The 17,243-nt window shown below is 36.5% G+C and overlaps 3 protein-coding genes across 3 annotated transcripts; 2 read left to right on the top strand and 1 right to left on the bottom strand.

The window, feature by feature from the left end:
• The first annotated feature begins 2,705 nt into the window (after positions 1–2,705).
• LOC122302268 (protein trichome birefringence-like 19) lies at positions 2,706–7,201 on the top strand. Its single transcript, XM_043113451.1, has 2 exons — positions 2,706–3,263; positions 6,204–7,201. The coding sequence occupies exons 1-2, from the start codon at positions 2,769–2,771 to the stop codon at positions 7,026–7,028; spliced, it is 1,320 nt and encodes a 439-aa protein (XP_042969385.1). The 5' UTR covers positions 2,706–2,768; the 3' UTR covers positions 7,029–7,201.
• A 3,657-nt stretch (positions 7,202–10,858) lies between these two features.
• LOC122302265 (protein trichome birefringence-like 19) lies at positions 10,859–12,627 on the top strand. The gene is made up of 2 exons (XM_043113448.1): positions 10,859–11,495; positions 11,722–12,627. The coding sequence occupies exons 1-2, from the start codon at positions 10,980–10,982 to the stop codon at positions 12,526–12,528; spliced, it is 1,323 nt and encodes a 440-aa protein (XP_042969382.1). The 5' UTR covers positions 10,859–10,979; the 3' UTR covers positions 12,529–12,627.
• A 755-nt stretch (positions 12,628–13,382) lies between these two features.
• Positions 13,383–17,233, bottom strand: LOC122302266. Its single transcript, XM_043113449.1, has 6 exons — positions 16,797–17,233; positions 15,534–15,656; positions 15,050–15,238; positions 14,875–14,956; positions 13,892–13,956; positions 13,383–13,791 (listed from the first exon to the last, which is right to left on the bottom strand). The coding sequence occupies exons 1-6, from the start codon at positions 17,085–17,087 to the stop codon at positions 13,486–13,488; spliced, it is 1,056 nt and encodes a 351-aa protein (XP_042969383.1). The 5' UTR covers positions 17,088–17,233; the 3' UTR covers positions 13,383–13,485.
• Between the last annotated feature and the right edge of the window lie 10 nt (positions 17,234–17,243).

The raw sequence follows: 17,243 nt of genomic DNA, 5'->3' as shown, positions 1-17,243 counted from the left end.
TAGGTGCCGTTTACCAAAAACGACAGCGCGCAATTTGGATAGTACAAGCTTCAATGATCCATAGCGTTTTTATAAATATGAAAGTCAGCATCAATGACTTGATATAATAACTAAAATTTTTATTTAAATGCAAGAATAATATTATTGTGTCAAATGCCAATCAAATCAAAGGTCAAATTAAATCATGATAATACCCCCACACCCACTAGCTAGAACAAATAAATGGAGAAAAAATAATTAAAAGAAGAATATGATGGTACTGATGATGATGCAAGTGATCAATGATGAACCCACGTAGTTCAAGATATATATATATATATAGGTACAGTACTAAGTTGTTTTGAGATCAGGCTGTCCACACATGAATGATCACAGCCTATCCTATATAAATAGATCAGGCGCTTGAGACTTATATATAACAAATTAGTCGGTACATCAATTGGTTGTGATCAATGCATGCAGGTGGCCGCCCACGATGAATAAGATGATAAGAGTAACGCTATACATCACATTATCATCTTATTTTTATCTTATTATATAAGATGTAATATACTTATCACTATTAAATGATTCTTTATTATATAATTTTTTATCATCTCACGTGAGATGATAGTGTGGTGTATAGAATTTTTCAAAATTTATAAATATTAATTATATATATAATACTAATGTACATGCGTGAGTGTCTATCTATATGTTAAAAGAAAAGAAGTGTAGTAGTGTTTGTGTGTATGTGTTAATTAATTATGAATATTGATGTGAACGCCCATCCGATCCTACGTATGTACTTAACCATGCATTCGACCCATTATTGCAAGCAAGCACATGAAATTTAATCTTCTGCTCAAGCAATAATATATCATGTAGGGCTCAATATATATATACACTTTTGTCAAAGTATTAATTATGTGTAATGGACTGAATGGAGAAAATAAGATGATCATGCATGTTAACACGTACGTAGGGTAGCTAGGTAATATACATGTACTAGTTAATTTATAATGTCGTGTGATATAACAGTACGCGCGCGTAGTAAAAGGCATAGCCGCATATATACAAATCGAAGTGCTAGCGCTAGCTCATGTACGTCGTTAAAAACAAATTAAATTTTGGGCTAAAAGTTGATCAAATAGGTATTATAATATATGTCTCATCATGAAGTACTGGCGAGTCGAAATGGATCATCAAATCATGCAGGAAGGAAGAATTGGCCGATCGAGTAGTTTGAAAACTGAACTTCATTTATACAGTGTACATGCATGGTAATTAGTGCTACGTGCAAGCGAAGTTTTGCTTTTGCTTGCACGTACAAGCAAAACTAAACATTTTTCCGGTAATTAATTGGGCCTAAATCCCTCCCGTTACATGCATGCATGGCCCATGGTGGACCATAAGAGTTTGAGAAACGACATGCATGTGGCATCCAGTTGGAAACCACATGTGATTTCCCGCCAATCATTGGCAAACCTTTTGCATGGCGATGCCCAAATAAAGCAACTTTTATCAGCACGCTAGCCAGCTGGCTGCAGACACCCACCCCCGGCCAGCCCCGGGTGCATGCAGCAGGTAGATCGAACTGGCCGTTTTATCCTAAGTCCGTGGGTTAATGTTTTTTATTCTAAAAAATAATGAATTTTATATATCGACTTTACTGATATAATTTTCTTTTCCCCTTTGAGACCGCAAAAATATTGTATTCGACAAACTGTAATGAGTATACCCAAAAGAAACGGGTCATTACAAGAAAAATCTAGCTAGCTACCATGCATACATGAACGTACGTCGGGCGACAAATTCATGTCAGTGTAACCAATTACCATGCACCTGCGAGTGGCTAACTAGCAATATATCATATACGGCTGGGGGCCGGGGCCAAATAATTCAGAGCTTGGGGTTATATACAACTTGTACGATTCTGGCTAGCTAGGTTTCAATATTATTAATATTGGTACGTACCATTCGTAAAAACAAAAAGGAGATCGGAAAAAAAATCCTCGAGTTGTCTGTGATCATGATCTGCATTACTGATCATTTTGATTAATATATATCAACTGCCAGCTTATAATTAATTAATATACATGCGTATTATATATATATATATATGTATGATATATAATAGAAGGGTTTTGCTACACGCAGTCGGGAAACGCAGTCGGCGTGCAGTCGGCTGTACGGAATAAATAAAAAAAATTATAAAAAAATTATTTTATATTCAGGGAGACCTGCATGAATTATAAAAAGCTATAAAAATAATTTTTTTTTTTTTATGTAGGTCCTGTATTAATTTTTTTTTTACAGTCGACTGCACGCCGACTGTATTTCCCGACTGCACAAATCATTTCTCATAATAGAAAAGGGTATGTTCAAACTTCTTTTTCCTCCTTTTTTATAGAATCGCAGTCAACGTACAGATCGATATAAACGACTAAATATATATGAAATTATATATAATATTAATTGAGCTAACGGCCAACCAAATTAAAGAAAATAAAAAAGACTTGCTACGTACGTATGGTCATTTTTTAAATAAACATCTCGATCGGATCCCCATAAGCAGGAATTCACATTATTCGACAAAGGTTAATAATTACTTAATTAGGGTAGTATTACGTAAACCAAAAACCATATAATAACCAAATTAACCCCACATGTACCTTAATCTTTGAATTCTATACCCTTATATCTGACCAAGTACTCGATCTCTTTCTCAATACCTGCAGAGCTGCCTCTCTCTCTCTCTCTCTCTCTCTCTCTCTCCCCAAAAGAAAATGAAGCACCAGTCCACTGAGCTTCCCTTGGGGAAAACCCAGCAACTACCGAAGTCCCCAAAAATAGTTTTACTTATTATCTTTACCCTAGTTTTTCTCACAGTAATCCCCTACTACCCATTGCTAAAGTACCCTCTATACCTTCTCAACCACTCTTCAAAACCAACATCTTCATTTGATTCTAAGGATGATTTACTGAGTATACCGTCCAGTACTGAGAAGTGCGACCTATTTTCAGGAGAATGGATTCCAAATCCGAAAGCTCCATATTATACAAACAAGACGTGTTGGGCAATACACGAGCATCAAAATTGCATGAAATATGGGAGACCGGACTCTGAATTCATGAAGTGGAGGTGGAAACCATCTGGGTGTAACCTACCTATTTTCAACCCAGCACAATTCCTAGAACTGCTCAGAGGGAAGTCATTGGCCTTTGTTGGAGACTCTGTTGGAAGAAACCAAATGCAGTCTTTGATCTGCATGCTGTCCAGGGTAAGTCCTTATTATAGATCTAGCATGCATCAAATTTTAAATAACAAAAAAAAAAAAATAATCATGCTATAAATAATATAATTGAATGATATTTTTCATTGATGATGCATATCATGTTACAGTACTAATTTATTTCTATACAATATTTTATTCTTAACAACTTTTACTCTGCGTGTATGCCTCGGGTTAGATTTTTAAGGTGTTGCTACTTTGGCCTCATAAACTAATTTGAAGTACATATTAGGTTTGATGTTTGCTAGCTATTGGATTTGATTCTAATCTGCTAAATTCCTACTGATCTCATGACTGTTTTCATTTCATTTTGGAGTCCAACATGAGTTGTAACCAGCTAGGAGGTTAAGGTTAGTTGACCTAATTAAGCGGCCGTTTATCTTCCATGGATTATCACGTAAAATGACAGGACATAAATATTATACCAACTACAACATGCAGTAGCATGGCATGGAATCTTTGCCACCACAATGGTGCCAAAAAGATATATTGCACGCATTAAACAAATAGAGCATTAATGAAACATATATGTAATATGCGTCCCCAACCCCCCCCCCCCCCCCCCCCCCTCCCCTTTCCCTCTCTCTCTCTCTCTCTCTCTCTCTCTCTCTCTCTCTCTCTCTCTCTCTCCCCACGTGAAAGGTCATTATATATTCGACGTATAAAGTGTGGCATTATCAGCCTCGATCATGTGTATTATTAGAGCATATCTTATCCAACTTGAGCCTCTCTCTAATCAAGCATGCCACAAGGAAATATAATTGTCCATACTAATGGAAAAATATAAGTTAATTTCCAAGGTGAGCGGTTATATATATATATATATATATGATCTTACTCTGATCTTTTATGATTTTGGATTTCTTTCTGGAAACATTATTTGGAAAACAAGTAAAAAATTAGACATTAATGTACGTTGAGCCCAGAAATTAGTTCCGGGATTTTGCCAAATTGCATAAATAATTCTACATACATCCAAAGATATCTCTTTCCCACCAAAACCGACAAAACATATAATTATATATTACACTCAAGGGCTGATCAGAAATATATATATATATATATATATAGTCAGTTCATGGAGTTGAAGTCAGGCCGGGCAGTACTACTCTATGCAGGAATGCTACAGATGAATTCAATTAGTCATAATATATAATAGTTATTATTGTAATTATTATAATAATAATAGTAATACATTTTTTCAGAGTGGAAAAGTCCAAATTATAAGTTTTTTACTGTTCTTAATTTTTAAGTTAATTAAATTTAAATAATTGATGGTTAAGAAAGGTACTTAAAATTAAAGTACTGGTCCAACGTACGTCGTCCTTGGTTGAGAAACTTCGTGGAAGTGTCGATCTATATATCTTTTTTCAGTTTCCATTGACAGAAACTAAAAATTCCTGACGAAACAGGTGATCTATCATTTGAAAATGTGTTTTTTTTTTAAAATAAAATAAAATAAATTATTGCATTAATTGGGGTTGCCTTAGTTTTAACTTTTTTACTTTTCAACCAACGATTATTACCTGCAATGGTTGATGATCACATGATCATGATATATATGCATCTGGTCCCTTTGGTTGACGTGTGATGAATGATCTTAATTAAGCATCTCGATCTGAAAGGAGGAATATTATAAATGCTTGAGTACTACTAATTACAATGAAAAGACGTGCATTAGATGCTTGCATTATTGATTGAGTGGCACTTCCGCTTAATTAACTTCAAGATGCCTAGTTAAGATTCAAAAACCATTGGCTCAACTTCAATTTCTTCAGGTTTCCATATTATTGGTCAACCGCTCAGAGATTTGATTCCAATAATTATGAATCTTGGTGCATGCAGAGATAACAGGCATCAGCAATATACTATATATATAGCTAGCTAGACAGTTAGAGACTAATTAACTAGAGTCACGATTGAACTTTTAACACCTTAATTATAATAAAAAGTTATACTGTACGTAGCACTTTTAGACCAAATTAAAACATGCACTCAAATAATGTCATGATAAAAAAAGATGTATAGTATTTTTTTCTCTTTTCAATTGGCTGATGATCTTGATCTGGTAGATTTATGTTTTTTCTTCAAATAAAACGAAACCGGCCAGAAGGCCTGATCATCTAAACGTGGAGTCAGGAATATATCAAAATGTACTTTGGAATTATCTAACCTGCCAAATGTGAATAGTTGGAATTAAGCTCTCTCTTTGAGTCGATATAGGCAATTAATACCTTACGTTGCTGTCTTTTGACATTCCAACAAATATTTATTGTTCTTATATTCCTAGACATGAATTATCCTCTATACACGGACTGATCGGCTGAGCAACCCTCAAAAATCACTTTTCTGGTGTGTTACAGTAGTACTATTAATGCATGTTATAATATTATTTCTATTTTTATTGGTAAGGGATGGCCGGATACATATATATGTGTGTGTGTGTGTGAGTGTGGGTGTGATCGCATGAAAATGGTCGACATGAATCATGATCATGATTGCTACCTAACAAAAATCAGCTGGACCCTACAAAAATCATGTATAACATGCATGCACCCTGATCATGTACACATATAGGGGACCTAAGCTGATCTTTTGCTTTTGGTTTTTAATTTTCTTTTTGAGGGGGGAGGCCAGGGGCCGGTGGGTTCAGACAATTAGCATATTACCAACCTGATGGTCATCACGGCCGGGCCAGTTCATACTCCAAATGAAATTAATCCATATCGCCTTTGATAGAAGGAGTAGAATTCAATTTGTATATGATTATTCATAATTTGTTTGTGTCCTTCTAATGGCTTATATACGTACATGACTTTTATAGTGCATATACCTTAATAACATTGCAGTCAGTACTCTGATCATCTAATTTTCCATTTTCTTATGGTTGAGCTCCTTTCCTTTCATGCATGTATATATATTGCTCAGGTAGAATATCCTATAGATGTTTCATACACATCTGATGAAAGGTTCAAACGTTGGAAATACACAAGCTACAACTTCACCATGGCCAGTTTTTGGACACCTCATTTGGTAAAATCCAAGGAAGCGGACAATAATGGTCCAACCCACACAGGCCTCTTCAGTCTCTACCTCGACGAGTTCGATGAGAAATGGACGACCCAAGTCGAAGAATTTGACTACCTTATCATCTCTGCCGCCCACTGGTTCTTCCGGCCAATGGTATTCTATGAAAATGACCGGATAGTTGGCTGCCACTATTGTCTCCTAGACAACATTACCGACCTAACAATGTACTATGGCTTCCGAAAAGCATTTCGGACTGCCTTTAGAGCCATTAATAGCCTAGAGAATTACAAGGGCATAACATTTCTTAGGACTTATGCACCGTCACATTTTGAAAATGGGTTGTGGAACCAAGGTGGGAACTGCGTGAGAACTAGGCCATTCAGGAGCAACGAGGCAAAATTGGAGGATCAAAACTTAGAGCTGTACATGGCCCAGGTGGAGGAATTTAGGAAGGCAGAAAGGGAAGGCAAAAAGAAGGGTTTGAGGTATAGGTTACTGGATACAACGCAAGCAATGTTATTAAGGCCAGATGGTCACCCTAGTAGATATGGGCATTGGCCTCATGAAAACGTGACATTGTACAATGACTGCGTACACTGGTGCTTGCCGGGCCCCATAGACACATGGAGCGACTTCCTGCTGGAGATGTTGAAGAGAGAAGGAGTGAGGTCCCATGAAGAGAGGCTTCAATTTTTAAGAGACAGAAAACTGCAAGGCAGATAGATCTCGTACTTAGCTTCTGTTTCTTTGTTCTTGTAATTTGTAGCAATCATGAACTGTTGGAATCTCATGAAATTGGTTTTAATTATATATTATATATGTGTGTGTGTGTGTGGTTGGTCATGAAAGGCCAAGTTCAGCTTTTAGAAATAAAAGATGGCAAAGATTTGTCGACACATGCCCTTCAATCATTATATGCATGTTCTTTTAATTTCTTGTAATTACCTACGTTAACCAATTTCTATATTATACATAAAACAAATGTCCAAAAAACAGAGAAAAAAATAGCACGACAGTTTTGGACAGGAAATCGATTTGATTTTGGGATATATATACATATATAGCAATAATATTACTAGTGCCATGAGTTTCTAATTCAGATCACTAATTACCGGCTGTTACATGTTAATTATTGTCTTCATGGCGGCCAGTTGTTACATATGTTATTGATTAGCTAAAATGCATCGATATTAGTTATATATATATAATAGATAAGCAACTTGATTGACCAATCAAACTAACTTAATTAATTGATCGTAGGTTGCATATGTGGGACCAAGATGTCTGCAGGACATTGATTCCGAGGGTGACATGAGACTGCTTAATTTTTGGACAATATGCATGCTGGCTAATTTACAAGGTTTTTTTTTTTGTTTGACTATTTCCTTGAAAAAGGTTTTCGCATTGTTGAAGAAATTAAAGCACTAAATGGCCGGATTACTGTCTATTACTGTTTTAATTTCCGGTAGGTACCGTACTACTGCTTTCTTCTCGGTTAGGTTTGAATGATACTGATAGCTAGCTAGCACAATTAAGTTATCATCAACAGCTAGCTATAGTTGGCCAGCCGGGATTGAGTAGGAGTCATTTATTGCCAGTTAGTTAATTTGTATATAAAGTACTAATTAATATATATAAGAATAAGATCATATTTTGAATAGATAAGTTTTGTATATATATTGTCTTACGCATTGATCATCTGGTCTTAATATAATGCACCGATTACAAGAAAAATAAGTATTTATGATTAATTTTTGACAATTAAAAAATTATTTACAACTCATTTTAATTAAAAATAATTATTTTATTAAAAATAATTAATTACAAATAAGTAATTTTCTTGTAACGTCACATATCACAAGTTTAGAAATATAAAGATAAAAGTAATGATATATTATCACGTACGATATATACATTATAGTTTTGAAATCACGAAGTCTTAAAAATATTTCTGCCAAGTTAGCTGCTACATCATCCGACCCACTCCCAACCAACAATTGATAAAAGTTTGACCGGCCTTCTCAACTGATTGAATTAATTTAATTGGAAGTTGAAGTAACCGATCATATACATATAATATGTGAGTATATAGTAGTACTTAAGAAGAAGTAGTAAATTAGATTTGTTACTAATTGATCGATCGGGTTAGCTAGGCATCATCAGTGAAGTGGGATTCAGAGCTAAATTGAAGTTCATTAAGAAGGTAGGTTGGGAAGATTGAGTCAGCATTTTTTTTTTGGTTGGGATTAGGCCGGATGTATGCGTTTATGGAAATATGGTTCCACCTACAGGCTGGTGCATGCGGAAATAATTGAAGGATTATTGTATGTGTATGCAATAGACTTTTTGAGTTGGCTTCTTCTTGGGTTGGTATCTTTGATGTTATTAATCTAATTTTATAGATAATTATTAATGTTGTTCACATCAGAATCGATGGCAGTTGGTGTTTGTCATGATATGCTCATGATCATCTTTCCAATTTCATGTACTGGAAGCTGGTGCCCACAAGTTCTTGAAACATATATTAATTACATCTCAATTAACAATATATATATATATATATAGTTTCAAGGGATCCAATAAGTGAAAGAATTTCATTTGGAATAGTTGTCAAGCATTAATCTTTATCGAATGGAATTGGTTTCTTCTAGCCGACAGCTAGCTTAGATGGCATGACATTCATTTCAGGTTCTTCCGTTTAAATGCAAGAAAGCCAAGGAAGAGAGCTTCAACTGTCAGCTTTTAGGCCTAGCCAGGTCGGTTCTAAATACAGCATTAGGCCAGAGCTCATGATTAAGATCAACTAAACAGCATGATTCTGCCTAGAAGAATATAAAATATCAGGCACAATTAAAATGTCTGCATGCACCCTCCGTACCGGCCTGAACCCAATTAATTGATGTTAAAAATGGTTTGAATCTTTCGCCAAACAATGCTATATATAATAATAAATTATCTATTCATGATGATAGCTCGTAATTATGAGAGATGTTTCCAGATCGATGGAACCTGCTACCGATATGCTTTCAGTGACTTCTTATACGTACTACTTTAACCGGCCTACAGCTCTAAAATAGTAGTTCTTTGGAAGTTGGTGAAGAACAGGAAGGTCACAAGGATATAACAATAAAGAAACGCAACTTCGCTGGTTCTTCTTCTGTTTTGTTTCCATCCTACTTGCCTCTGAAGCATATCCAGATGGGATGGGTTTTCATCGATCCTTATCCCACCCAGGCCACCAGTGACAGAGGCTCATCACTGCAATATAAATCTAAAGCTCCATTATCCAATATGGTCCCATATATATGATTAAATGCGACAAAATATGAAAGAATAATACATGGAGGAACGTACAGCACACTCTATATGACAATCCAAAAGAGAAATGGACGTAATGTGTTTGAAATAATAAGCCTAATTTATGATCATTGAACTTTGTAATCATGATTCATCTGTACATCATGACTTCGCTAGATCTCAAGCCTCGCCAGGGAACCTAATAATTAATTGCTTGAAGAAGCACCTCATGATGAACATCGAAGCTGGCTATATTATTAATTAACAAAATTGACCTCTCAACCAAACTGTTGATAATACAAAATCAGATACTGGCCGGCCATATCACCAAAAATAATAATAGCAAGACGGCAAAAACTGGAATATTAATTTGATAGGCACCGACTCGATCGAGCTAGCTTGGATGGTCTCATTTTACATAGCCGTTGAGTTTGATTCCAGAACTTGACTAGCCTCTCCTCCTGATCATGTATGTATGTATGTCTGTTCACGAGGATCACCAAGTGTGCAAGCAAATGTGGTTAGGGGCTATTCGCATCCCACTTGGCTCAAATATTGCAGCAGTACAAGGAGAAGCTAATCATGATGTAGGGCAAGATATTCTGTTAATTTATGAAACTTATGATAAAAGCACAAGGAGCTGTTTTTTCTACACTTGATTTGGATGGACTACTTATATATATATATATGTATGTCCATTTTTTTACTCTTTTTTATCCACAAAAAAATTAATAAAAAATACATATAATTTTTCTTTAATAGAACAACTTTTTAACCTGACTTCGACTTTAGAAACTTTTAATTTATATTTAACAGGAATGCTTCTAATTTAACTCTGTTCCTTGTCGAACAATGCATGCGCAAGAACAAACTTGGACATGATTCTATACATCAACCAACCAAGTACAAAAAATTAATTTAAATTCGAAAGCAGTTAATAGATTATGAAAACCAGAGGAGCATACCCTGTTCACAATTGCGATGCTTCTTCAACTTTAGTACCTTATTTTTCTGTTGCGAAATTAACTATTCATAATAATAACTTCAAAATAATTTCATTAGATGGATCACTCAACTGTCGGTGCTCATGGACAATGATGGAACCACTAGGCACTAAATATGAAAGATACATGGGAAGTTTCGTTTGTTTATTTTTCTAATTTCTATTAATAAATCATGACAACAAAATTTATAAGAAAAGTGACTTTTCTTTTCTTTTGTCCTTTCCAGAAAACAAAGAAGATTTAAGAGGGTGATCTGGTTGGTATACCCAAACCTCGACTACTCTAATTGCAGCTTCAAGGAGTATGATTAAAAATTTACAATCCATATTACCATCCAAAGTCCGTACTATCGCCCCACATCATTATTCAGCCTATGTATATTAGCTCGAATGCGAAGTATCTTTCTCAACACTCTTCCATCATGAAGTTTCATGCCATCGAGCTTTTCAATGGAAAAACCTCATCACCCAACATCCCCAAACAGGTTTTCCAACTAGCCCTTACCTTGATTTTCCTCAGCATAATCTCTCTTTGCTTGAACAGAAACACGCACTCATCATTTTCCTTTCCTAAGTTAAATTTCCAAGGTTTGAGAAGCATAGGATTTCACAAGGAATGTGATATATTTATTGGAAAATGGGTTCCATTCCCCAGGGGGCCTTATTACACAAATGCAAGTTGTAGTTTGATCACTGATCAGCAAAACTGCATCAAGTTTGGGAGGCCTGATACCGAATTCATGAAATGGAGGTGGAAACCGGATGAATGTGAGCTACCTCTCTTTGATGCAGTTCAGTTCTTGGAGCTTCTCAGAGGGAAGTCACTGGCCTTTGTCGGCGACTCCGTGGGAAGGAATCAAATGGAGTCATTGTTGTGCCAATTGGCTAGTGTAAGTGCCCCATCACTCACTTGCAAAGTTTCTTTCTTTTTGAAAGAATGCTTGCTTGCTTGGATGATAATCCCCTTGAACATGTAGATATAGACACACTCTAATTTTAAAGCCTGAAACTATTAGCTTAAAAAGTCAACTCCTGCATGGACGAAGTCCCAGTCCCTCCCTTCTCGCTCCAAAGATTGAACGGACTCAGAAATAACCTCTACTCTACATCTTTCAGGTGGTTTATCCCGAGGATATCTCTTATAATATGTCAGACACAGACTTCAAACGCTGGTTTTACGCTGACTACAATTTTACTTTAGCGACACTTTGGTCTCCATATCTGGTTAAAGCACGTGACGCAGACCCCAGCGGTCATTCCTCCAACAGCATCATGAACCTCTACTTGGACAAGGTTGATGAGGCATGGGCGGCAGAGATCACAAAATTCGACTATGTAGTCATCTCAGCCGGACAATGGTTCTTTCGACCCCTAATGCTTTATGAAAGTGGTCAACTTATTGGGTGTCACAAGTGCCAAAAAGAGAACGTCACAGACCTTGTAGCCTACTACGCATACAGGAAGGCCTTTCGAACCGCATTTAGAACCCTCCTAAACCTTAAAGATTATAAGGGGGTGACATTTTTGAGGACATTTTCTCCCGCACACTTCGAGAATGGGGACTGGAATAATGGAGGCAGTTGTGTGAGGACAAGGCCCTGTACCAAGGAGGAATTCAAGTTAGAACGATATTATATTATGCAAATGTACTCGACTCAAGAGGAGGAACAAAGGGCAGCAGCAAAGGAAGGGAGGAAGAGAGGTTTGCAATTCAGGCTGCTAAATACAACAGAAGTTATGTTGCTGAGGCCAGACGGACATCCAAATCGTCTGGGGCACTCGCGGCATGGGAATGTGACAGTAGCAGACTGTGTCCATTGGTGCTTGCCAGGCCCTATTGACACATGGAATGAGTTTTTGCTTTATATGTTGAGGAGGGAAGATCAGACTGCATTCGGAAGGAAACTACAGAAAACTGCTTAGAAATTTAGAGACATATATATACAGTAATACATGTCTCTGTACCATTTATTGATTCTTTCCCTTATAGAAATATGCGCTATAACCTACATTTTTATCAAATTTAATGGGTTTCGCGTGCACTTCAAAATCATTTACGTAAAACATATCAACTCCAGAGAGCCAGTGTCACCTAGAGTATGGGTTTAAATGACGTAGCAACGCGCTGCTTTGTTCCAGTAGATGTCACTCTGTTGCTCCGCATTGTCGTTGATGCTGCTGTGTTGCTTTAGTTTGCTATACAATGGAGATATTTGCTATTGTGTTGTGCCATTATTGGGCAGGCTAGCTAAGCTTGGCGTTTCTGTCAAGGTCTGCTTGTCATGCTCATTTTGCTGTCCAATGGTGTTGTTTGCATTGTGGTGGCGTTGGGGTTGGGTTTGATAGCTAGCTGCTGCTTGGTTTCTGCTTTGTACTGTTGTGTTGGTACTGTCTTTAGGCTGATGTATCGATTGCTAAGCTCTGTTTTGGACATCTAATTTCATATTAATATTTCTTAACTTGCCAAAAAATGACTTCTCAGATCAAGGATGACTGTAATTTTCAGTTGTATCGTGAAACTCCCGAACTGATACTTTGAAGCTGTATCTGCCACTCGGATTGTCTGTATTTTATGCATGGACGTGTTTTACAGTCTTATAACATTTTGCCTGAAGTTTTCAAACATAGGACAGTATTGTTTTAAAATAGTTAGCCAAACATAGGAAGCAATCTACATAGAAAAAAGGGGATATAACTATAGAGAAATACTCTAACCACAAAGTGATTACATAAAAATAATCTCATAAACTAATGTAGCTTAATCCCATAACTCTATATTAAACGTACAAAAATAGATTCTTATAACCATAATTATGAATACAGAATAGAGAATACACTAAGTTTATCATTCAAACACATATTCATGAAGTTTTAGTGCCTTCAAATAGAAATCTTGATAAAGACCAATATGTGTAACGCAAAAATGTAGAGAACAAAAGTCGACCTGAGTAGCATAAGTTTCTGCTGATATACAGATCGGCCACCAGGGTAATACGAAGGTTTGAGATGAACATCAGCAACATAATCTGAAGAAGATGATCCTCTCTCAGATGCACTTCTTCCATACCGGTTCCTTGCAGTATTAACTTCTATGTTGTCGCTCTCAACCCTCCTCCACAATCCATTCAATCTTTCTAGCTCCATTTCTTTTAGGTGAATTTCACCGACTAGACTTTCTGCTTGTGCCTATATAAGCAAAACGGAAAGCATTAAAGAAACTCTCTCCTTAAACAAAAATTTCAAGATCAAGAGTAGACACAGGATTGAAAACGTTTTGAGTACAGACCTGTTTTGCTGCCAGTTGCTCAATTAGGCTGTGAAGCTGTTTATCCAATATCTTCTCTCTCTGAGCTGCACAATAGAAATTTCTAGAAGTTAAAATACATCTACAGCATACTACTTTGAACGTGTGTTTTACTTTGATAGTATACATAACTTTCCAACTATTACATTTCATGAAATCTAAGCTAAAAGTACCCTTGGAAAGCTTTCAACTATTGGATCGGACTCTTTCAGATTGAGTTTGCTGAAGAAAGAAGATTGAAAAAACCCACTTTCCAACTTCAACCAAGAACATGACTAAGACCAAAATGAGAACATAAAAAACAAAATGGTGACACCAGCAAGAAATCATTTAGCTTCTTCAGATTTTTTTGCCTCTTCCATTTTTTTTTTTTTTTTTTTGATGGGTGAAAGAGGTTTTATTGATCCACGTAAACAGGCAAAGGCCGAGTACACAGGAGGTATATAAGAAAAAGCCTAATTACAAACTATGTGCTACTGATCGTAGCATACAAGTCATTAAGACTCATTCCATTCAATACAATAGAAGAGGCCCAAAGCAACAAAGTATGAAAGAAAAAATCCCTAAAACTATCCGGAGAGCGTTCCCTATCCTCAAAACAGCAGCCATTTCTTTCGTTCCATGTGCACCACATTAAACTTCCATTTTTATTTTTTTATCAGTAAATAAGATTTTACTGATCGTAGGAATAGGCAAAAGCCCAAGTACACTTGCCTCTTCCAATTCACCCTGACTATTTTTTCATTTGACAATGGTCCCACATCCAATGAAGGATCTAGCTTCAATTCTCAAAATAACATGTTTTGCATTCAGCCTTTATAATTTCATGAATGAAAAGATATTGAGAAGGATCATTATACCATCCAATCAGAAATCTACCTCATGGTTCATCTGTCATAATTAGAAGTTCAGGAGCCTTTAGAAAGATGAACATGGTGCTAAAATAAATTTTTTATGAAAGATACCTGGGGAAGGCTGCTTCAATGCTCTATCCTGAACATAAGCCCAACTTTTTTCCAGATCTTGAACAATCTCCTCCACTGAACTCTGCGAGGAATGAAAAATATATAAGCCAAAACAAAATAAATAAGATCAATTGAAAAAAAGAGAAGAAAGATCAATAGAAAGAATTCAACAAACCAATTCTTTTTTCTTGTTCTCTAACTTCTCCAGTATGGCAGACCTTGACACTTCTGCATCTGCCCCACCTTCAGCTACCATCTTGGATTGAACAACTGAATCACTGGAATCATCAGATTGGCTAGCAACCAAGCCAGCTTCTGACCTTTCCAGCTCCATCCTAAGATTCTTCTCAGTCTCGTCCATTCCCTGCAAGCACCAATCAATGTAAAGAAGTTTTATATGATACCTTTAACTTCTAGAAAATCATCGAGCACAATAGGCTGGACTCTAGAGAACCTAAAATATCAGCTTGTAAACAATATAAGGTATTATGGTTAAGATTTGTCACAACAAATTTCCTAGAGAACAATGACGATATGATCATGTTAAAAAAAAGTACAACATAAACAGTTCGAAGCATGACATGATGTGTCAATAAGACAGTAATATAAATAAGAGCCAGAGATACATCTAGATATAAGTTCATAACGTTATAACTCACCTCTAACTTCCTTTGAAGAAGATCTACCTCCTGTGTTTTCTCCTGTATATTGTTCTCACAATTTGATATAGCCTTCTCATATGCAGCATTTTCTTCCTGCAGTGTCACCTCTCTCAATTGGGCCTGCATATTGTAATTAGTACCAACTATTAATTCAGAAAAGGAAATATGACCCATTCGTATCAAATTGATCAGCCTCTGGACCAAAAATTCATCCAACGTAGTTAATTACATGTAAGAACCCATAACATTATATTGCCAAAATCAATCGAGACGAGAGCAGCATCCACAAAGAAAATAGCCTGTGTGTTACTATTTCTTTTTCTTCAAACATTTTTGTCTGAATAATTTTTTTTTTTTTTTTGGCACCGGGTGTCCAGGAACAATATCCTGACTAATCCCGGGGGTGCATAGGCCCTAGGCAAGAAGTTTCCCGCAAGTGCACTTGGGATAATTCAAGGAGAAAACCCTCCAGACTAATGACCCCTAGAGATTGTTTGCACCCAAGGAGATTTGAACCTTAGACTTGGAGGGAGCATACACCCAAGCCCAAGGCCTTTACCAGTTGAGCCAACCCCTAGGGGTTCTGAATCAATTCTTATCTGGTCATAAAAAATTATTAAAAAAAAAGAAAAAGAAAAAACCTTTCCTGTTTTCTCGTGCTGATCTCAAGTGACTACACATTGATTTTGGCACAGCATATCAAACACAAACGCATTTCATACAATGTAATTCCCCTCAGGACCACCTGATGCTTGCAATAGATAAAATCAAAATGTATAAAAAATACACAAACAACAATCAGAAAAGGATAAAGCTATACGAATCAGAGTTAAAAAAAAAAAACAAACAAAAAACAAAAGAAATGCATTACAAACCATTGAAGTTAAATTATCACAGATTTTTTTTATTAAGTAAGAAGATATATGATTATTAATATTGAAATAGACATAGCCCAAGTACAATTTTTTTTTTTTTTAACTTTTTTTTTTTTTTTTTTTTATAAGTAGCACAGCCCAAGTACCAAAATTATCACAGAAATTAACTTACATAGAAGCAGAGCAATCAAAATGAAACTTAAAATTTGTCCAAATAAGTAAAATAACAAATTCTTATAAAATCTATAAGGTGAATTGAAATCGTTCAAAAACCCACGTGAGAAACAACCATGAAATAGAATAAAAATCCCAAGAAACAAAAGAACAGCCAAACTCAAAAACCCTGATAAGAAATATCCATAGTCCATTGAATAGAGAAGCAAACCTGTTCGCGTGTGGCGGAGTGAGCGTTGAGTTGCAGGGCAAGAGCGGCATTGGAAGCGAGGGAGTGAGCGTGTAGGTGAGGGAGGCGTTGGGAGATGTCAGGTGGAGGCAGTCTCAGCCTTAGATCCTGGATCACACGGCCCAGAGAGGCCGCTTTCTGGTCCAGTTCTTGAACATACTTTTGCTGCTCTGCGGTGAATACTATTGGGATCGAATTGGGATCGTCTTCTTCGTTGCTTTGGGCCCCACCTGCTCCCACTACGTCGGCTGCCCATGCCAGCAAACCCGCCATATCTCTCTCACTCTCCCTCCCTACCTCTGAGAATGGACGTGATGAAGTTCGGAGATGAGCCTGAAAGGAGGCCGTTCGGACTGTTCCGGGTCGTTTGCCCGGATGTATTTGGGAGGCGGAGGTGTTTTATTATTAGTCCCCCATGGGCTTGAACTC

This window comes from Carya illinoinensis, chromosome 3 (assembly GCF_018687715.1).
Source record: "Carya illinoinensis cultivar Pawnee chromosome 3, C.illinoinensisPawnee_v1, whole genome shotgun sequence".
NCBI classification, from domain to species: Eukaryota; Viridiplantae; Streptophyta; class Magnoliopsida; order Fagales; family Juglandaceae; genus Carya; species Carya illinoinensis.
This window is presented reverse-complemented; position numbering and strand designations above follow the sequence as displayed.